The sequence below is a fragment of the Rhea pennata genome, chromosome 31, assembly GCF_028389875.1.
Source record: "Rhea pennata isolate bPtePen1 chromosome 31, bPtePen1.pri, whole genome shotgun sequence".
Lineage (NCBI taxonomy): Eukaryota > Metazoa > Chordata > Aves > Rheiformes > Rheidae > Rhea > Rhea pennata.
Window position 1 is genome coordinate 522,996 of NC_084693.1, and position 20,955 is coordinate 543,950.

The 20,955-nt window shown below is 52.9% G+C and overlaps 1 protein-coding gene across 20 annotated transcripts; it reads left to right on the top strand.

Annotated features, from left to right (window-relative positions):
- Window positions 1-479: 479 nt before the first annotated feature.
- On the top strand, window positions 480-20,878 carry TPM3 (tropomyosin 3). Of its 20 annotated transcripts, none has more exons than XM_062598010.1 (12): window positions 480-593; window positions 704-829; window positions 7,855-7,988; window positions 8,817-8,934; window positions 9,135-9,205; window positions 10,020-10,095; window positions 11,143-11,205; window positions 11,374-11,443; window positions 13,253-13,331; window positions 15,241-15,310; window positions 18,942-19,064; window positions 19,666-19,755. In XM_062598010.1, exons 1-11 carry the CDS (start codon window positions 480-482, stop codon window positions 19,017-19,019), a joined length of 999 nt encoding a protein of 332 aa, XP_062453994.1. In that variant the 3' UTR covers window positions 19,020-19,064; window positions 19,666-19,755. The 20 variants fall into 20 exon arrangements, 18 of the variants coding, with proteins under 18 accessions (XP_062453994.1, XP_062453993.1, XP_062453995.1 ...); XM_062598009.1 differs by lacking the exon at window positions 10,020-10,095 and adding an exon at window positions 10,584-10,659; XR_009961033.1 differs by lacking the exons at window positions 10,020-10,095; window positions 15,241-15,310 and adding an exon at window positions 10,584-10,659.
- Window positions 20,879-20,955: the final 77 nt, after the last annotated feature.

The following is a 20,955-nucleotide window of genomic DNA, read 5'->3' on the forward strand; positions in this document are numbered from 1 at the left end:
AGCCCCTGCGCCGAAAATAGCCCCGCGCCGCGCTCGGCCCTCGCCCGCCGCCCCCGGGCGCGGGTGAAAGTCAGGCCGCGGCGCCCCGTGCCGCGGGCTGGGGGCTGGTGGGGGGGGGGCGCGGGGGTCCCCGTCCCGCCGCGGCCGAGCGGAGCCCCGGGGCGGGGGGACCCCGAGTGGGGGGGGCCCAGGCGTCCGGGCGGTCCCGCAGGAGGGGGCGGCGGGCGCGGGACGATGCGGGACCCCCGCTCGCAGCCCTGCCGCTGCTTTTTATAACCCCCCAGCTGTCCCGGCGGAGCCCAAATAAGGCCGCGGCCGGCCGGGCCCCCCCGCGCCCGGACAATAGGTCCCGAGCAGGGACATTTTGGGAACGCCGGGAAGCGGCTCGGCCCAAGAAAGGCAAAGCCCCCCCCGCGGCGGCGGCCGGGCCGCGCTGATAAACGGGCCGCGGGGAGCCCGGCGGCACGCGCGCCGCCGCCATGGAGGCCATCAAGAAGAAGATGCAGATGCTGAAGCTGGACAAGGAGAACGCCCTGGACCGGGCCGAGCAGGCGGAGGCCGAGCAGAAGCAGGCGGAGGAGAGGAGCAAGCAGGTCGGCGGGGGCGGCGGGCGCCGGCGGCGGGGCAGAGCCGGCGCGGCGGCGGGGCAGAGCCGGCACCGCGCCGCGGCCCCTCCGCCGCCGTGACGGCTCTGCCCTTGCAGCTGGAGGACGAGCTGGCCGCCATGCAGAAGAAGCTGAAGGGGACGGAGGACGAGCTGGACAAATACTCGGAGGCGCTGAAGGACGCCCAGGAGAAGCTGGAGCTGGCGGAGAAGAAGGCGGCCGACGTACGTACGGGGCGCCGGGAGCCAGCCCCGCGGCGATGCCGGCGCCGTCCTCCTCCCTCCGTCGCGGGGCACGTGCCGGACGCGGCGCCTCCCGCGCCCTCCCTCCGCCGCATCCTCCTCCCTCGCTGCCCGAGCGGTCCGGCGGCCGCTGGCGCTCCGAGGCGGAGGGGGAACCGCGCCCCCTCGCCATCCCGCTTTACCGGCTCCCGCGGCTCCGCCGGCGCCTCGGGCCGCTCCGAGCGGGAGCGCCCGCTCCGGTCCGCGCGGCCGCGGCAAGGCTCCGGGCAGCACCGCGTCTCCCTCGCCTTAAAATCACGACGGCGGCGGCCGGGGCCGCGGGGCCGGCGGAGCTCAGCCCGGCAGCGGCCGCAGCAGCGGCAGCGGGAACCGGAGCGGGAGCGGGAATGGGAGCAGGAACAGGAATGGGAACGGGAGCAGGAGTGGGAACGTGAATGGGAACAGAACGGGAATGGGAACAGGAGCGGGAGCAGGAGCAGGAACGGGAGCGGGAACGGGAATGGGAACAGAACGGGAGCGGGAATGGGAACGGGAACGGGAGCAGGAGCGGGAGCGGGAGCGGGAGCAGGAACGGGAGCGGGAATGGGAACAGAACGGGAGCGGGAATGGGAACGGGAGCGGGAGCAGGAATGGGAGCGGGAACGGGAATGGGAACAGAACGGGAGCGGGAATGGGAACAGGAGCGGGAGCAGGAACGGGAGCGGGAACGGGAATGGGAACAGAACGGGAGCGGGAATGGGAACGGGAACAGGAGCAGGAGCGGGAGCGGGAGCGGGAGCAGGAATGGGAGCAGGAACGGGAGCGGGAGCGGGAATGGGAACGGGAGCAGGAACGGGAGCGGGAGCAGGAACGGGAGCAGGAACGGGAGCGGGAGCGGGAGCGGGAATGGGAACAGAACGGGAGCGGGAATGGGAACGGGAACAGGAGCAGGAGCGGGAGCGGGAGCGGGAGCAGGAATGGGAGCAGGAACGGGAGCGGGAGCGGGAATGGGAACGGGAGCAGGAACGGGAGCGGGAGCAGGAACGGGAGCAGGAACGGGAGCGGGAGCGGGAGCGGGAATGGGAACGGTGCCCCGTGCGCTCGCCCTGCCGGGGCCTGCGGGGTCCAGGTCCAGGACGGCAGCGCCGTGGGGCAGGGCGCTGGCGCAGGGGCTCACACAGGACGGGGCCAGGTCCTCCATGGGGCAGTGCTGGGTCACCCGTGGGGCAGTGGCCTGGCCCCAGTGGGGCAGTGCCATGTCCCCCGTGGGGCAATGCTGGGTCCCCACAGGGCAATGCTATGTCCCTCGTGGGGCAGTCCCAGCCCCTGTGGGGCAGTGCCAGGTCTCCCATGGGTCAGTGCTGGGTCCTGGCCCCATGTAGGGTGGTGCCGTGTCCCTTGTGGGGCAGTCCTCGCCCCCGTGGGGCAGTGCTGGGTGGCTGTGGGGCAGTGTCATGTGCCAGCCCCTCTGTGGGGCAGCACCCAGCTCTCATGGGGCAGTGCCAAGTCCGAACCCGCCATAGGGCAGCACTGGTCCCCAGTGAGGCAGTCTAGGTTGTCCCCAATGGGTGGTCCCAGTCCCCCGTGGGGCAGCCCAGTCCCCGCTGGGGCAGGGCTGTGTCCCCAGTGGGGCAGCCTGGTCCCCCATGGTTGGTCCCAGTCTCCCGTGGTTGTTCCTAGTACGCCATGGGGCAGCCCAGTCCCCCATGGTTGGTCCCAGACTCCTGTGGGGCTGTCCCGGTCCCTGGTGGTTGGTCCTGGTCCCCTGTGGGGCAGGGCCATATCCCCCATGGGGCAGCCTGGTCTCCTGTGGGTGGTCCCGGTCCCCTGTGGGGCAGGTCCAGGTACCCCATGGGTGATCCTGGTCCCTGGTGGGACAGGGCCAGGTCCCCCGTGGGGCAGCCCAGTCCCTTGTGGGTGGTTCCGGTCCCCCGTGGGGCAGGGCCATGTCCCCCCTGGGGCAGCCTGGTCTCCCGTGGGTGGTCCCGGTCCCCTGTGGGGCAGGGCCATGTCCCCCGTGGGGCGGCCCGGCCCCCCGTGGGACAGCCCGGTCCCCCGTGGGCGGTTCCGGTCCCCCGTGGGGCAGGGCCATGTCCCCCCTGGGGCAGCCTGGTCTCCCGTGGGTGGTCCCGGTCCCCCGTGGGGCAGGGCCATGTCCCCCGTGGGTCGGCCCGGCCCCCCGTGGGCGGTCCCGGCCGCAGCCGCTTGGATGCGCCCCGTCGCCATGGCGACGCGGGGCGGGGGCGGGGCGGGGGCGCGGCACATCCGGGCCCCGCGGCGGGCGGGAGGCGCGCGGCGGAAGTGACGCCGGTCGCCCGGCGGCGGGGCCGGGGCGGCGGGTTCCGGTATTTCAGGGCGGGGCCGGGCGGCGGCGCGGGGCGGCGGCGCGGAGCCATGGCGGGGGCCACCACCATCGAGGCGGTGAAGCGCAAGATCCAGGTGCTGCAGCAGCAGGCGGACGACGCCGAGGAGCGCGCCGACCGCCTGCAGCGCGAGGTGGAGGCCGAGCGCCGCAACCGCGAGCAGGTACCGGCGCGCCCCGAGGGCGGCGGCGGCGGCGGCGGCCCCGCCGGGGCGGCCCCGCTCTGCCCGCTGGCGCCGGTCCCCCGGGAGCCCCGGGATGCCGCTCCCGGGTGGCGGCGCTGGCGCCCGGTTTGCGGCGGATGCCCCGGGCGGTGCCCCGGGGCGGGCGGGGGGCGGTTTCCCGGTCTCCGGTGCAGCTCCGCGGCCCCGGGCGGTGCTGGCCGGCAGCGCCGGCACGAAGAGGCTGAGCTGCCGCGGCCGCCCGCGCCGGCCCGGCGCTGCGGGAGCGGCTTCGTCGCCGCCGCCTGTCACCCCGCTCCGGGGCTGCCGCGCGGTGCGGAGCCCCCGCGGGCCCCCCGGCGGCCCGGGGCCTCGGCTCGGGGCCGCGCTCGCGTTCCCGGCCGCTGCGCGGCGGGGGCGCTTTGCCCCCCGCCGAGGGTCTCCAGGCTACGGCCCGAGGTGCGGACTGCGTGTCTGGGGGCAGCGGGGCTGCCAGGCCCCCGGCCGGCCTTAAAACGGGCCTTGCTGTCTGCTCGAAATCTGCCTGTCAGGTTTAGTGCTTACAAGGTCTAGGGGTTTTTTTTCCCCCCTCAAGAATCGCTCGCTGCTGAGGCTTTGTGTGTCCCCAGCTGTCTGAGAAGGTCTGCGGAGGGAGCCCAGTGCCTTGTTTTCTGGTGGTCGTACAGACCTCCTATCTTGCTGAGTGCTTGCCTGTATCTGCTGTGTGGGATGCACCCTGCTATTCCGGGGTCTTACCTGGAGCACTGACTTCTTGCTCCCTGCGTTGGGCCATCTGTTTTGCTTGTTATGATGAGCTGGGCTCCACAGGAGCTAAGGAAGCAGCTTCGGGCAGGAGTAGTAGCTAGCTGCTAGTGGTCAGATGTGTGGCATAACCATTCAGGAAAGCCAGGTCTGGGCAGCAATGCTTTGAAATCTAGGCCTGTTGGAACATCTGTGTAAGCTTAGTGCGGCTTTTTGTAAATACAAGCATTACCTCAGCACACAGCCATCTACAAGATGAGCTACTTGAAATGGTGTCTGTTGTTTAGGAAAGGTTCAACTTCTCTGAGCTAGTGGCAAAGTGAGTTTTTGTACAGTGACTTATCTGGCAAGGCAGCTTGCTTGTTCCTGCTGAGGTTCCCTGAATCTGAAACCTGGTGTTGATACGGCTGGAAGAGGAGGACTGACATCTAGGCCACGGTATTTGCAAGAGTACAAAAGCTACTGTCTGTTTGCTGCTGCAGAATAGCTCTGGGTTTCGCTTACTGTTCTCCCTGCAACAGGCTCTGGGAGGGATTAGTAACATGTTTCAGGTCTGCTTCTGAGCCCTGGCATACCTTGGGCAAAACAGCTGCCTCCCACCCAGCAGATGTTGGGGAACTGCCAGCTGAAAAGCATCAGGAATTGGAGGGAACTGATGGAGTTGTTATTATTTTTTTGTTACTTGTCTCACAAACCAGCTTTGAACTGAACTGGCTCCTGCAGGGACTTGAGGGTGTTGGGGAGGAGCTGAAGAGGGTTCTTGCTCTCTGGTCAGGTTTCCTGGCTGTTTGCTCATTCTGAGCTGTTTAAGAGGAAGGGGAGGAACCCAGCCATCTTGTCTGGCCCAATGTTGCAAGCACAAAGGTGTAAGTAGCCTTGGCATGTGCTGATAAAATGGAAGTGATCTCACTTGTGATGCTGCCAGTGCAGGAGCTCAGTGGAAAACTCCTAGACTCTGTATCCTGCTAAAATACTGGCTAATGAGCAGGGATCCCCACTGTTCAGGGCAGAATGCCTCGAATACTTGTGTCCTTGTTGTGAAAGTATGGGGGAAGGGGAACAGATAGTGACTGGGCTGGAATTGCTTGAAGGGAAGGAAAGAGCAACCACATCAAAACCTAAGCTGGCAAGCACCCTAATCTTGCAGTTCCTTCAGACCAAGAGACTGAGGTAACTCGTGAACAGCAAGCCAGTAAGGCAGGCAGATGCTGGTGCTCCTTACAGGGAAAATTTGGGGGTGTGGACATGGAAGGCTCTTCGGATCACTCAGATCTGAGTGAGGCTCTCTGCAAATTTGCGTAGTGACTTTACTACCAATTCTGCTCAAATCACGAGGCTTGAGGCTTTTAAAGCCAGAATGCTCAATGTGTGGCATGGATGATGTCCGTAAGGAGCAGTGCGTCACTGCTTCTGTGGGATTCCTGGAACAGATCTGGCTTTACTATTAAGTCTGATAGTAGAAGATTCTACTGTACAATAAAATGAGGCCACTCCCAAATGTTAGTTCTGCTCTTTATTTGCAGCCACATAAGGAATTCTCTTGCAATAGCAGTGTTGTCATGGGAACATGCATGCTTCTACGCCAGCTTGCTGGAGCCTTGTTATGTGGAGAGAGAATTTGTGCTTACAGTGTAGTGGCATCTTGTGCTCACCCCAGAATGTGTGGCCTGGCCATTGTGTGCTGCTGGGTTCTGAGAAATTTCCTTTTTAGCAGATCTCCCTGGCCTGTGGAAGTGATATGAAACCATGAATGCCACTGAGAGTTCTGCCAATGGCTTGCAGAGCTCTTTGTAGCTCTCTGACTCAGGGCTGTCTTCCTGAGTCTGTGGGAAGTAAAGAGTAATGTGAATGTGCTGTTCAGTAGTGAGGTTCTCTGGAAGTGTCATTCCAGTGTTCAAGGGAAGCCTGCTAGCTTCAGATGTATCCAGTGAAGAAAAGCAGGAATAAAGGATAAGGGCCCTTCTGCAGGCCCCCTTAAGGAGGAGAGAGGCAGTTCCTTAAAAGCAAGGGGATTTTCTTGGGTGAGTCAAGCTCTGACTACAGGAAGTCAGGGTTAAGTGATGAGGTCCTGGAGGTCAGGAAACAGGCCTGCTGGGCTGGTGTGCCCCTACCTCTTGGGAGAAGGGGAGGCTCACAGCTTCTTGCCTCTTTAATAGGCTATATTCATGTGTGTCAAACAGTCTCCTTTCCAGTTCTGTTTAACATATCATTTTGTTCCTCTTCTAGCAGACCACTTCCTCCTCCGGAGGAATGTGCTGGCTGCTCTGGCAGGGCTGGGTCTGTGGCAGCATGCTGTAGTGCTGGCTTGTTTGAGCATCAGAGTGCTGCAGGTTTCCATGGTGAAAAGCAGGGTGTGCCAGCATGGGAGCTCTTCTTAAAGCAAGTTGCATTCTCACAACCTTCATTTTGAAACCTGCTGTTGGGAGCTGCTAGTCACCTTGCTGCCAGCCAGTGCACCACAAAGTGATGTTCATGAGCTGGCATGGGAGGGAAGAGCCTGGACAGCTGCCCCGAGAGCCAAACTTGATTTGCGTTAAACCCTATTCTAACACTAGCCTCTTTCATAGCTCTGCTCCTCCCTTGTTGGGCATCAGCCGTCTTGCTTAAAGCAGCATGTCCTTGTAGGCTGCTTTGTTACGAGTAGCTGGGCTATTTCATGTATGCTTGGCATGTGCACTAGTGTCTCTGTAGCAGATCAAAATGCTGTCCTGAAATGGCTGTAGCCCCATGAGATCTCTGTAATGGCATACAAACACTGCTGAAGAACAGGATGCCATGTTCCTTCGGGATGTCTCTGATGGGACTTTAGTGTCTCGAAAGCTTTCAGGCTTCCATCCAGTTCTGGTCAAGGATGTATGACACTGGCTGATTGGGTGTGTGTGATAGTTTCTGATCTCTGCTGATTTCACTAAAGCCTTGATCGTTCCTGTGGTGATGCTTCTGGGTACTGCCTTTCAGCAAATGCAGACCTCACAGGCTCTCGGCAGTTTCACTTACTCCTGAGTAGTGAGGCTGAAATGAGCTGGCTGGGGAACAGCCTCCCTAGCTTTTCTCAAGATTGGATCAGACTTTCACTAATAACCCAGAGAGTAAATTTCTAGGAGAAAGGAAACCTAGAGCATCTTTAGCTGTTTATGGCTTGAGTCACTGGAACTGTAGACACTAAAGCTATTGGCTGAACCATGTTGCTGCCCTGGGTCTGTGGCAGCTCTGTAGAAAGCCCGATCTGCCAGCACTGTGACGCAGCTTGGCAGACCTCTGAACCTGAAGCTATTAATCTTTCTCACTTTGCTACTAAGAACTTGTTTCAAGCAACACTCATGTCCAGATCACATGGGCAAACTGACTTTATGCTAAGTAGTAGGCTGCTGTGGAGCTCTGGTGTGGTGGATAAATAGGATTGTGATTGATGGCCTGGTGGGGTTACAGCAGCTGTGGAGGAAGAAGCATCAAGCCATAAACACTAAGCAGATGACTTATGCTAAACTGTCAAGTCAGCTCAAGCTGACATGTGAGAAACCTGCGGAATGACTGCCGTACTTGCTAAGCTGTATGTTAAATCTTGCAAGGCTTAACACTCAAGCATATGGGGAGTGCTGTCTCAGTGTAAGAAAGTGGATAAAGCACCTTGTCTTTGATTTGGCTTCTAGTGTGCTGTCACTGACTTAAAGGCAGACTTCAGCTGCTCTGCAATAGCTGTTAAACCTGCTACTGACTAAGTCACTCTGATCTGCTCCCTCTAGGCTGAGGCAGAAGTGGCATCTTTGAATCGCCGTATCCAGCTGGTAGAGGAGGAGTTGGATCGAGCCCAGGAGCGTCTTGCCACAGCTCTGCAAAAGCTGGAAGAGGCAGAGAAGGCTGCAGATGAAAGTGAAAGGTGAGCTGGATTTGCTCACATTCAAATGTGTTCCTGAGGGTCCCAAGCCATCAACCTTCTGGGCTTCCTGGAGGGTGGGAAGTTAATGCCACATCAGGGCTGGATGTGGAAGTCAGCAGCTGCTTATGCAGAGCCTCTAAAACAACGCTGTGGCCTTGAGTGTTCTTGGAACCTGAGGCTAAGTAGCAAGCAAGTACCACGGGTTGCCCTGCATCCCCACCTCTGACAGAAGAGAAATCAGTGAGTTTTGGGAAGCCATTTATTGGGTAAAGATCACCGCTGGGAGTGGAATAAGCTTTTCTTCCTGCTGCTTCTGCCAGAAGCCTCCATTCTGGATGATGTCTCTTGCTAACCTGGGAGTGTGATTCAGAGGGGAGTGGTCCCAACAAAGCATTTCCAGTTGGCTGATGTTCTTCATCAGTGCATATGCTGTAGTGAGTAGCCCGACCCAGCTATGTCCTGCAATAATGACAAACTTGGCTCTCTGTATTTCAGCTTGAAAAGTGCTCAGTTCAACTGTTTATTCCTCTGAGAGTCTGACTTGTCATTTTCAGCAGCACCGTGTTTCCCTTGGTCAAGGAGTCCACTGAGCTGCTGGAATAATGCTCCAGGAAAGAGTTAATTCTGAGCAATTGAGATTGCTCTGTTTGTATCCGTCCAACAATATCTGTCTTACTGTATCCTCTGCACTGAGAGATCTTACAGCTTGTGGGGAAGCAATGTTGTTCCAGTGGGAGCACTCTTAATGCTCTGAAATGCATTATACTCCTGCTGGCTTGTACAGGATTGGTTTATACATCTCCCCTCACTGTAATTTCTCTTGGGCAGAGGCATGAAAGTCATTGAAAACAGAGCTCTGAAGGATGAGGAGAAGATGGAACTGCAGGAGATCCAGCTCAAGGAAGCCAAGCACATTGCTGAGGAGGCAGACAGGAAGTATGAGGAGGTGAGGCTCTTGGATGCTCTAATCCAGCTGGCCTTGGCCAGGAGAGGCGGCTCCTCTTCCTGTAGACAGTGCTTTCCTCTGCAAACGGGAGAGGGGAATTGGCTTTCAGCAGAGCTACACCAGTATTACCCCTTGCCAAGAGACTCTGCCTGTGACTACAAAATACCTTCCTTCCTGTTAACTCTGACTCTGCCTTCCAGGTTGCTCGGAAACTGGTGATCATAGAAGGAGATTTGGAGCGTACTGAAGAGAGAGCCGAGCTTGCGGAGTCGTGAGTGTATCTGTTCACACACAACTTGCACATCTATCTTTGCATGGAAACTAACACTAACAGAGCATTTCTAACCTTGTTACACAAGGCCCATGGTATGAGGTGGGTTTAGATCTTTAGATGAGAGATTTGGAAATAATCTGCCATGAACTGGATTAAGTCCACTGAGACTGTTGAGTTTGTGTGCATAAAAGTCTGTGTGATTTGCCTTGTAGCGGAGATGTTCTGCCTCTTTGCATGGAGTGACTTCCTAGGCAGTAAGGGCCAAAGGATTCTTCTCCACTCAATATTCACTAGCACTGCTTTGTATGGTCACTAGCTCCTTACACGTTGCTGTGGGGCACTTGCGTGCACAATGCTTGTCCTAAAACTACAAAGGCCTACTGAGCCAGGCAGCTGAAGTGGCATGTGGAATGTCCAAAGGCAGATCTGTGGCTGAGGCTGGTCTCTGGCCTCTTGAAAAGTCTGCAGTAACCAACAGACTTTTGCACTGCATTGCTGAGCAGCAAGCTAAAGTTCCTCTGCTCAGGGCAGAGGAATAAATTGCATTGTCTGGACTCCTTTCATTTGTCTGGATGTTTTAAATAACCCTTAAGGAGTTGGTCAGGGCCCTTCCTCAGTCTTCTGGGCCTTGTCTAACAAAGTGTGTATGCAGCAGTAGCGCTGTGCCTCCTGCCCAGACATGCATGTCATGACTGTGACTTTTGTTTTTTCCCCTTCCCCCCTTTTTTGCTCTGCTTTATTGTGTTGTTTGTGGTCCTTTTTGACCCTTGCCCCCACCCGGCTTGTGCCATCATGTGACCGTCACTAACAGTCGTTGCCGGGAGCTGCAGGAGCAGATCAGAGTGATGGACCAGAACTTGAAGTGTCTGTCTGTTGCCGAAGAAAAGGTACTAACCTTTCCCTTCTCAAACCATTAAACCAAAGCTCTTGTGGTCATCCTGTTACACTCTTTCCTTCAGCTGAACTGCATCTTTTTCTCTCTTGAAATGCTCTGTCCTCTCTGATCATAAATATTTGTCTGAATGGATGGCAGCTGTCCAGCTATCCATCAGAACAACTTCCCCTTACAGCAAACTAAACATGCAACTTCTAATTGAAGACTCTAGGTCTGGCACAAATCTGTGTCCACATCTCAGCTGCTCAATTCAGTGCCCTGTGCCCATGGCAGTAGGCTATTTAAAATGCAGACTTGGAGGCTGGAAGGGAACTTGCTTCCTGCAGAAGTGCCTTGAAGCAAGGTCTCATCCAGTCTGATCATTTTGCCTCCCTAAAAAAAACTCTGGTCTTCCCTGCACATGGATTCACTTCTCATCTCTCCTGTCTTCCCTTCCCACTTCTTTTCTTCTTTTCCTCCTTTCTTTACAAAAATCCACAGTAAATGTTCCGAGCTGGAGGAGGAGCTGAAGAATGTCACCAACAATCTCAAGTCTCTTGAGGCTCAGGCTGAGAAGGTAGGGCTGCTTTTTGAAGGGCCAGAAACCTTTCTTTTGCTAGAAGTATGTGACTGCAGAGCACCCACTGGGATGGAAATGATGAAACCGCAGCCTTAAGCAAGTGCAGAGAGTAGTGCTTGTTCTCCCTGGAGAATTAACGGATTTGAGTGCAGAGCTACTGTTGACTTCCAGAAGCTGGGAGTGCAGGAAGTCTGACTGCTCTTCCCTGCCTTGAGGCAGATGCGAGCAGCCCAAGATATTTATGCTGCTTGGATGTGACTTATCTGTGCCCAGCTTTGTATACTGTGTGTGTGGTTTGGGACTTGCTGCTTGACACAGTCCTGTTGGACTAGGATGGGGTGTGAATAACCATCAGTTGGCAGTTCCTGTGGGCATGTATTATGCAGCAAGGAGTTTGTCTCCCCTTATAGCTCTAAGATCTCTGGAGTGGGAGATATCTGGGGTTGCTGAGGGCTGCTGACTCTCCCTCCTTTTCCACAGTACTCCCAAAAAGAGGATAAATATGAAGAAGAGATCAAGATCCTGACTGATAAACTCAAAGAGGTGAGTGACCATGCCAGGATAGCCCAGTCACATGGGCTGGCCCCATGGAGATTCAGTCCTCCGTTTGCCTGGGGAGAAACATGGAGAATGAGAGATGCCACATCCTCAGGCTGATCCTTTGCTGCATTTGAAAGCTGTTGCACTGACTCACTCACTCCTGTCTGGCAGGCGGAGACTCGTGCTGAATTTGCTGAACGATCTGTAGCCAAGCTGGAGAAGACCATTGATGATTTGGAAGGTACATTCTGGGGATGGGGAAGCAAAAACGTGGTGAGGAGTGGGGAGCTGAGGAAGGCTCTTTACCAGATAGCTGGGGAATGGAGATATTGCTCTGCACTTGGAGCACAGTCAAAATCAGCCTTCAAGGTGAGGTTGGAGCCTCTAGGCTCAATAACTGTGCCCAATGTATCTGCTCTTAAAATGAGGCCTGCCACGGCACAGCCAGGAAACAAAGTTCTTGATCTAAACAGGTTGCCATATCTGACTCATAGTAACAGACAGCATGGATGGTAAATCTTGGCTGTGATGTCCTCAGGAGTGTGACTGGATTACTATACTCCAGTTTAGCCAAAGTTAAAAAGTGGGGTAGGAGAAGCCACCTGAACTCAACAGGAACTGGCCTCAATAACATACTTCTCTGCAGAACTGCATGCATGTGGCTGGCTGCTGCAGACAGCTTTACTGCAAGTCAGTTGCAGACAGTAGTTAGTGAGTTATGAGCCAGCCCCCACAAAGATTCAGACTGCCCAGCATCAGTCCTGATTGGAGATTAAATTACCTGAAGCCCCATCCATGCGGTGTGATGTCTGCTTTTTGCCAGTGATGGGTTTCTTTCCTCCTCCTGTTCCTGGTTTTGCAATACTTAAACACTCCTGATGCCTGACTTCACAGAATCTTACCTGTCTCCAAAGGATGGGAAGAGAAGGTTCCAGCTACCTGTTTTAGATCTGAGGCTGTAGCTGATTCTTTGGTAGACAGCTGCAGATGAAGTGCTGGTGCTGGCGAGCCAAAAACCTTAGTGACCCCCTGCCTTGACCACAGCATGTGCCTTGGTAGTCTTTTAGTGCTAGGTCTTGGAGATTCCAAGCTGCATTGTTTCATCTGGAGTTGCTCAGGAGTTTTATCTAGAAATAGCAATGGTGTCAGCTGAGCTGTTCCAGAATTGCAGCCAAGCAGCAGTCTGAGCCAATTTGTGATCCAGGACAAGCCTTTATTGGGAACTGCAAAAACTCTTAAGTCCATGCATGCTACCCTTGAAACACACAGATTGGGAAAGTTGGCTCCAGTCTACAGTCCTGTTGATGAAGTGACCTAGTTTATGACAATTGACAAAGTTCTCTGGGCTCTGCAAAACAGTTAACATTAACAGCTGTGCTGTAGCCTAGGCAGTCAGTGTTGGGAGAAGTCTCTGCCAGCTCTGCACAATCCTAAAGGAGTACACCAGTACAAGTTTCAAGACTGCTCCCTCTGCTGAAAGCAGGGGACCTGCTAGTTGGCTCCACTATCTGATGGAGAACACAGGTGTGGCTTGTCTGTTCAGCTTATCCTGCCTACCTGTGTTATGTGCATAATGGGAATTCCCTCTGATGCCCAGGACTATTACTTAACTGACTTCTCCCAAACAGGTTTTTGTATTGAAACTGAAGGTGAGAACAAAGCACTTAATTGATCTGTCTTCCTTTGGTTTAGCAATCAGATCATCTCCCTAAGAAGTGGAGTTGCCCTTCCCTGGTACTCCATCTGTCAGTGGTTCCTGCTGACCTAGCAGAGCAGCTTGTTCTCACAAGCTAATGTGGTTTCAGTTCTTGGCTTTGCTCACCTTAGAGCTGGCTTGTAATCTGGAAGGCACTTGCTGGTAAGCCTGTCCTCAAGCTGTCAGAACCCTCTCATTCATTGCTCAGGAACTAATAGAGTTGTAATGTCTCCACATCTGACTTCATTTTCTTCTGTTCATGAATCCCATACTGCTTTTCCTGCCCCAGGGTGTTGGAAGAACTCTGCCTTCCCTCATTGTTTCCCTTTTGTTCTCCTCCTAAACCTCTTCTAGATGAGCTCTATGCCCAGAAACTGAAGTACAAAGCAATTAGTGAGGAACTGGACCACGCCCTGAATGACATGACTTCCATGTAAATATGAGCTGGCTGGTGTTTGCCTCTTGCTTCAGCAGGCTAGACCGCCAGAGCTTGCTTGGTTTGCTGTGATTTCCATAGCCAGTGAATCAATGGCACTGTCTAGGTTACTTCTACAGATCTCTGCTTCTAGGATTGTGAAGACTTCCTTGCAGCATGCTGTATTCTAACTCTAGGTCCTTGTGATCTGCATGTGTAATTCTGAGTGCTGTGCTGGCCTTAAAGGGTTCTGACTTGAACTCACTGATCTGCGTTAAGGAATGCAATTCCCAATCCCACTGGAAAAGGCTTCCTAAGGTAATGCTGCTTAGTTGCCTGCTAGAGCAATGGGCCATGGTCTCAGGATTCCTCTTGGAAGAGGCTGTGGATAGTGCTCAAGTGGATTCCTCAGGAATTACCATAACAGCCTTGAGATGGAGTGGATCATGAACTGATCTGTGGAAGTAGCTGAACTCGTGTGTTTCTGCAACTTTGCTACTTAGCTTTTTGTTCAGATTTGCTGTGGATTCTGCTAACAGCTGCTCTGCACAGTCCTTGCCACTAACCAAGGAAAGGCCAGGTACTTGTGTCGTAGAGGAAGAGCCTTAATGCTAGCATCTGAAAGCTCCCTGAACAGTTTGCTGTGCACAAACATTTAAGCCTCTCTTAAAATTAGTGTCTCCTTCTGTTTCACACAGATAAGTCTTGTGATTCCAAGCTCCACTTTGGATTTGCCTCTCTGCTTGATGGCTTGTTCTGCGTCTGCACCCTGCATTCATGCTCTCGTCATCTCACTCTGAATTTCAGTACCTTTTTCCAGTTACTGTGTGCAGGGCATCCCTGGGAACGAATGCTATAAGGATGCTGAAACTTGACAGCAGTAGCAGCCCCTAGTCATACTGCACTCGTTTCTAAACAAAGCGCTCTCTGTTTGACCTGATGTGCCAGACACTGCTGTGCTCTAAGGAGCTGCCCTTTCAATGTCTGGGTGTAGCTGGGAGTATGTTGTGTTCTCATCTGCATATCTTGTGTAGAACCATAAAGCTCCTTTTGTATTTCTCTTGCCTCTTGCTTGAGCATGATGTCACTTTTTTTTTAAGGAAAAACAACTCTTGTATAAATTGAATGGAACGGCTGGTGCTGTTGAGAAATGGATTTCTAGTGACCTTTTGCTGCTTTAGAGTAACTGTTTAATGTTGCCTTCAAATCAGTGTAATCTTTATTGATGATGGTGGAATACATAGACTTCATTAATGCACTGGATTTTACCCTTTGGATGTCTTATTGGCTCACGTGTGAATTGCAGCTCTGCAAACAGTGCCTCAATGCACAGCATGCTCTGTAGGATCAAATAGGATGCCTCGATTTGTAGCAGAAAGTCTTCAAGCTGTGTCTGCTTCAGTCTGGCTAAAGATACTCCTCACACTTGATTGCTCTGTAGCATTCACTGGTATCAGTTGCCAAATGCTAGCTTGCAGTGGGAAGTTAACACACATGATAGCCACTAGGTGACTGGCAGGATGTGAAAGCTAATAAATATCAAGCAAATTCTTGCTGAATTCTAGTTAGGATTGTCTGAGTGTGAGGTGCTGCAGTAACCTGAGCCTGTCTGAGGCCCTTGCTTCTGGAATGAGAATTACATCACAGCAGGACTGAGGGCATCGGTGCCAGGGAATGCAAGCTGGGAAGAATCCTCCAGCTCCCTATGCAGGGGCTGAGGCTGGCAGGGTCCTTCTGAGGAGCATGGCATGGAGCACTACACTGAGCACTGCAGCTGGTAGCAGGCTGCAAGCACACTTCACTGCTGATTTGAGACCATTACTAGTTGTTTTGGTACCATAAGCACTGATCAGCCTAACATAACTGTGCTGCCTCATGGTGGCTTGTCAAATATTTCTTCCTTCCTGAATCGGTTTGTCTGCCACAGGGCCCGAAGAGCCCTTCATGAGCCAAGTTTTGGTGAAATGGGACAGCCCCTGTGGTTTCCTGAACCTCAGGTTTGTTTGCATTCAGTTCTCCCACACAAATGGCACTAGCAGTATGCATAGTCCAAACACACAACTGCCTCAGCCTTTTCTCACTCTGCCTTCTGTATCAGGGCTGTACCCTCTCTGCTGGACACTATTGCAGATCTGAGCAGGAAAGGATGGAGCACTCCTGCAAGGGGTTTCAAGGGGTAACAGTTTAGAAAGCTCTGGCAGATGGTGGTCTGGCTTTCCTGGGGTATAAGAAATAGCTCTGTGCCATGTAACCAAGAGCAAGAATCTGCAACTCTTCAGTAACTAAACCTGCAGTTTAACTAGGGGGTCTAGATCCTATGTGAGGGGGGCAGCATTTCTGTCACAAATACTGAGAGGAATGGAGGCTTCCAGCTTAGCATTCAGTTGCCAGCCCTTCCTGGGAGGGATGTGGCACCACATTCCCTGCCCTTGTGAAATAGCCTCACTCCTCATTGGGAGGTCTTATTAATCAAGGGTTTATTACTGAATTGCAGGGAGCAGGTGGCTATGCTGCTGCACAGCAGTGTTGAGAATGATGTTATCAAAGGCTGGGCTTTGGCAAGCCCTCTCGATGCTAGTTTTGATAGAATTCCATACTAGATGGTAGATGGATGTGTGGGTGATGCAACTTGTGCCCTAGGAGGTTTTGAAAGGCTTCTGGTCTGACTGGATTGCTAGGCTTGTATAGGCTGGTTACCAGGAGCTGGGCTGTTGGCTCAGGAGTGCTGCAAATGCAGATAAACTGACCAGGAGGTCTTGGAGCTTGTGGAGATGCAAACATGACCTCTGAGGTTGCCCTGCAGGTTGGGTGGGGAAGGGAGAAGCTCAGTCCCAGCAGATCTGAGCAGATGCTCAATACTGAGAGGCTATTCCTGAGGTCTAGGAAGGGTTATGCTAATTACTTAAGTCAATCTACTCTCATGCAGCTGAATCAGGTCCCTATGTCCACAAGCAGTAATATGTGGCACTTAGTTGGAGGCTATCAGCTGTTGCACCAACCTAGTCACTCATGCTTCTACTAATCATAGTTCATTCCCATCCTGTGCTATCCTAGAGATCCAGGACTAGCCCTGGTCACCTAGGGCTGTAGACTGACATCAGAGTGCGCAGCCTGCCTGCTTAGAGCCAGCACTGAGGCAAGAGAGTCCCTAGCAATAGTAGCCTACATGCAAGGCAGGCACAGGTATAGGGCAGGATGGAATGTTAGTCTCCCAAACCACAACTTCCTTCTGCTTCCCAGTTACATTGTAGTGGGCAGCAACTCAGCTTCTCTTGCTGTTTAGTCCCTCAGTGGCCTTAAAGAAGGGATAGTCAGCATTTTAATGTGCTCTGTCCTACATGCTGAGGCATATAGCTGGAGCACGTGCTGAGGGTAGCTAGGTGAAGGTGTGCTTTCTCCTTTGTGTGGCTGTCAGGCTAGAGGGACTGGGCTAAGCCTCTCTGGAAGGGTGTGTACTGTGGCCCATATCATATGAGCAGCTTGACTCTGTGTCCTGAATGTCATCTAGCCAGGACTTGCTCAAGAGTAAAACATGCCTAGGTTGCAAGCAACAAGGAGTAGTGTAAATCTCCCTCAAAGGCTGCCCTAGAAGCTTAGGGTGCTCATAGTATGAGAAGGATTTGAGAAGAAGCCTTAAGGTCAATGTGAGTTGCTCTGCTTTATGCTGACTGATCAAGCAGTAGCAACATGCTGTGGGTATTACTACAGCCTGTCAGAACTACTAGGATTTTTCACCACTTAGAATTTTCCCAAATATAGGAATTGAAGTTGTCTGGCCATGAGGACACCATTATCCCACCAGGAGGGGAAAATGGATACTAAATTGGTTCTATACAGTGTTCTGGCTGGCTCTGGCTGACAAGTCACATGGCAGGAGTATGGCTGTCCAGCCCTGAGAGGTGACCTGTCCTGGGAGAAGATCAGATTGGTTCCCTCTTGGGGTTGCTGATAAAACACGTGCTCAAGTACCAGCACTGGGGAAGAGTGTGGCTGCTAGAGCCCTGAGAGGGAAGGTACCAGGTGTGAGGTGAAGAATGTTGGATGCAGTGTCAGCCTGTGCCCTGCCCATCTGGTAGTTCTGGAGCTCAGGTTCCTATTTTATGGCTACTACAACTTCCTCTGTCCGGTATCAAAAGTATATGCTGCCTTCAGTTGTTCTAATGAAATGGTGAGTTGTTAGTGTGGTAGAAAGTCATGTCTTGCAGGTGTATCCTCCAAGTCAGGCATGAGAAGCTGTCATTCTCAGTTATGCTGTCCTTAGAGCCCTCTGGGTCCCTGTTATTGCTGTAACTCCCTCAGTTCCGCTTTTCTGTGGTATTGTTCATCCTGGAAGGTAGTCTTGGTTCAGCTGTATGTGGACTACCTCCTTCTGCAAAATGCTGCACAGGCTTAAAGCACATCTTTACTCTCTCCTTACCTGGATACAGCGCAGCCCAGCCTGCAGGTTCCTTTTCTGGTGTTCTCCTCTTCCTTCCTCTGCCTTCATAAGCCCTTGGCAGCACTTGCATTTCTGCCTGCACTTGGCTCCCACTGTGATCTTCCTGAGCAGAAAAGCAAGTTAGAATAAGACAAACCTTTGTTCTCCCTGTCTTCATCTATGTAATAGCCTAGACTTGATCCTTAAAGGCATGTGTTACCGAGACAAAATATTTATGTGCTCATCTTGATACTCTACTAACTTTCCCTTTCTCTCTTTCTCTTTTCCTCTTGTTTCCCCTAATCCTCCTGTTGCTGCTGCAGAGCGCCTGTACAGCCAGCTTGAGAAAAATCGCCTGCTCTCTAACGAGCTGAAGTTAACGCTGCATGATCTGTGTGACTGAGAAGGGGGCCCACTAATGCCATTAAACAAGCTTATTGCGACCACCAATGCTGTGGACCACAGTGAAATCTGATCACTCTTAAGACTGGCAGACTTGCAAATTTTATGCAGTTACTGCTATTTAATGGGGCAGTTCAAGTTGATCCTCTAATGTACTTTATTTAAAAGCTTTCTATAAAAAGGTAACCTCTATTCTTGGTGAAGTAACCCTAGGACATGGCTGTTCTTTGAACAGTCTTGTTTGCTAGTACAGTGGGGCCTGTCTGGCTCCTTTGTGGAACCAGAATGGTGCCCACCAACGGAATGGTGGGGTGGAGTTAGGCCTATGTCTGTTAGATACCTGTCAAGTGCTATGACTTTACTGTTAGCTGAATGACTGTAGGATTTCCTGCTGCATGGAATGATGGCTTCTAACAATAAATCACTGACCTTGTGGTCTGTAAGATACTGCAAATCTGTAATACTTTCATACAGTTGAGCTCTAATCTAGAAAGTTTGAGAGAAGAGGTTGTTCCTGGGGCCTGACCCCACTGCAGGTGTGAAGTCCCACGATGGGATGGGAAACCAAAGGACATCTTGAAAGCCAGTCACAAAATACATGGCATAAAGCTCTTGAGTGCCTCCAGGGAGTCTTTAAATGCTGCTGTTGCTAGTGCCCTAGGAAGGCTGCTTTTCACTCTCTGCTTAGTGCATCCTCTCTGAACTGTGAAACAGCTGCTGGTCAGACCCTCAGCATTGACCTCAGGAGGGGGGGTGCTGGGGAGTTATCTTGGAGAAACTGCCTGTACCTAAAGAACATCTTTTCACAGCCTGTCTATCCTGTGTCCCAGCGTGTGGATTTCTTCAGAGATAAGGGTGGGCTGTCCCTTGGAGTAAAGCCTACCTAGAGTGCTAGTTGCTGGTCTGAGGTCTCCTCCTGGCTTAAGGAACATGTGAGAACTGACTGTGCAAGCTCCCTTTAGTCTTGGGCAGAGTTGCAGCACCCTTGCTCCTACTTGCTCACTGCTTGCCATTCACTGAAAAATGCCTCTTCCCTACTGTCATTGAGGCATGGTTGTCTGCTACCTGCTGCTAGGTATATGGTCTTGGTGACCAGCTTGGCATCTCTATCCTGTGCTAGGGGAAATGGGGGCACAATCAGTTGTAATCCTGGGGGGTGACTTCTATGTGTATTTTATCTGAGTTGCTCTTGGGTGGCTTGCGGGGCCACTGGGGTCTGCTGTCTGGAAGTGTGGAAGCCCTGGGGAAAACTAGCTGCAGTCTGATGCACCTGCATGCAAACTACTGCCTAGAGCACTAGCTAAAGGTACATCATGACCTTGCCACTTGAGAACACCAGCAACGCAAGAGACGAGGGCTACAGATGAGCCAGGTAACTCCAGAGCTTGTAGCTGCAAATAGCCAGGCACCTAGAAACTGAGAACCTAGCTATGGCAGTGTGCTGGGAATTGGGCTAGTGCAAGCTTTCTTTGGCAAAGGTTTCTTAGTTGTCTTAAGTTGGCTTGTAACTGTATAACTCTTGCTTTCCACCAGATAAACTGAAATCCACCAAAGAGGAGCATCTCTGCACGCAAAGAATGCTGGACCAGACCCTGCTAGACCTGAATGAAATGTAATGGATCCCTGCCACTGCCTCTGCCACATGATGCTAGTGGGGGCCAGCCCAGCCACTGCTGACTTCTAACCCTTGGGGACCACAGTTTACCTTCTGTTGCCAACTTGACCAAACATTAATCTTCCACTTCACCTCAGGGTTAAAGGTCATCAGGTTGGGCAGAGCTTGAAACAGCATTTTTAAGGGAAATAAACAATGCAATAATGTTTGGGGAGCATGTTTGAGATGTATACATTTTGTAACTACCTTTTTTTGTAGCAACCATTGTAAACATTCCAAATAACTGAGGCTCATGAGCTACACTTCAAAGCTCTCTGCTTTAAAATTTGGTATTAACTTTTTGTTAATCAGCGTAGGGCTGCCCTGCTTTAGCAGGGGAATGAGGAGGGTGTGATGGTTCCTAGCTGTGGGCTGCTGAGTTGAAGTAGCCTGGCTAGGAAGGGAAACCTTCCTGCCTCATCCCCTGTGGCCTGTTAGAGCTGGAACTCCTCTCCAGGAGCTGTTTGCCAAAAGCACAGTTCAGTTTCTCAGCTTTAAAGGTAACACTGTTGTGGAAAAGCAATTTGAGCAGGAGGAGACTTTTTTTTTTTTTTTAAGCCAAGTGTGTTATCTGAATATTTGAATCTTCACAGGGGTGTTTCCCTTCCCCTCCCTGCGGCATCGGCCACTTCCTTTCCCCGCAGGCTTAGAGAAGCCGCGGCCCCTCTAACCTGTTGCTACACAGGGGTTAAATTTGCCTTCACTAAGTGCTGATGTACCAAGCTTTATCACTCATCACTGGGTTCAATTTAACAGCTTAAGTACAAAAGTCTTGTTTTCTCTGAGCAGTTTTGCCTGCCCTGGGGGGAGGCCAGGCCTTCCCTCCCAGCCAGGAGTGCTCCTAATGTCTTAATGAGGTACAAGCCATCCTGCAGTGCGTTCGTGCGTAGTTGTCGTGAGGTGTGAGTGTGGAGATGTGCCAAGCTCGCTGTGTAGCTTGTGGTTCAAGCATGCTGCTTGGTTGTAGCAGTGTCAGGGGCCAATCTGGAGAAAAGAACCATATCAAGTGTTTTGATACTGAATTTGGGAAAAAAAAAAAACAAAAAAAAAACAATTGTCTTACTGTCTTTTGAAATAAAACCGAGCCCTCCACAGTGGTGTCTGACTGCAGTGCTTTCCCAGTGGGCGGGGGGGGGGGGGGGGGGCGGCGGGCAGGCGGCGGCCTGCTG

Coding starts and splice junctions, on each gene's coding strand:
- TPM3 (XM_062598010.1), top strand. CDS start 480: ATGGAGGCCATCAAGAAGAAGATGCAGATGCTGAAGCTGGACAAGGAG. Junction 10,096..11,142: donor TGTCTGTTGCCGAAGAAAAG/GTACTAACCTTT, acceptor CCTTTTCCACAG/TACTCCCAAAAAGAGGATAA. Junction 11,206..11,373: donor TGACTGATAAACTCAAAGAG/GTGAGTGACCAT, acceptor CCTGTCTGGCAG/GCGGAGACTCGTGCTGAATT.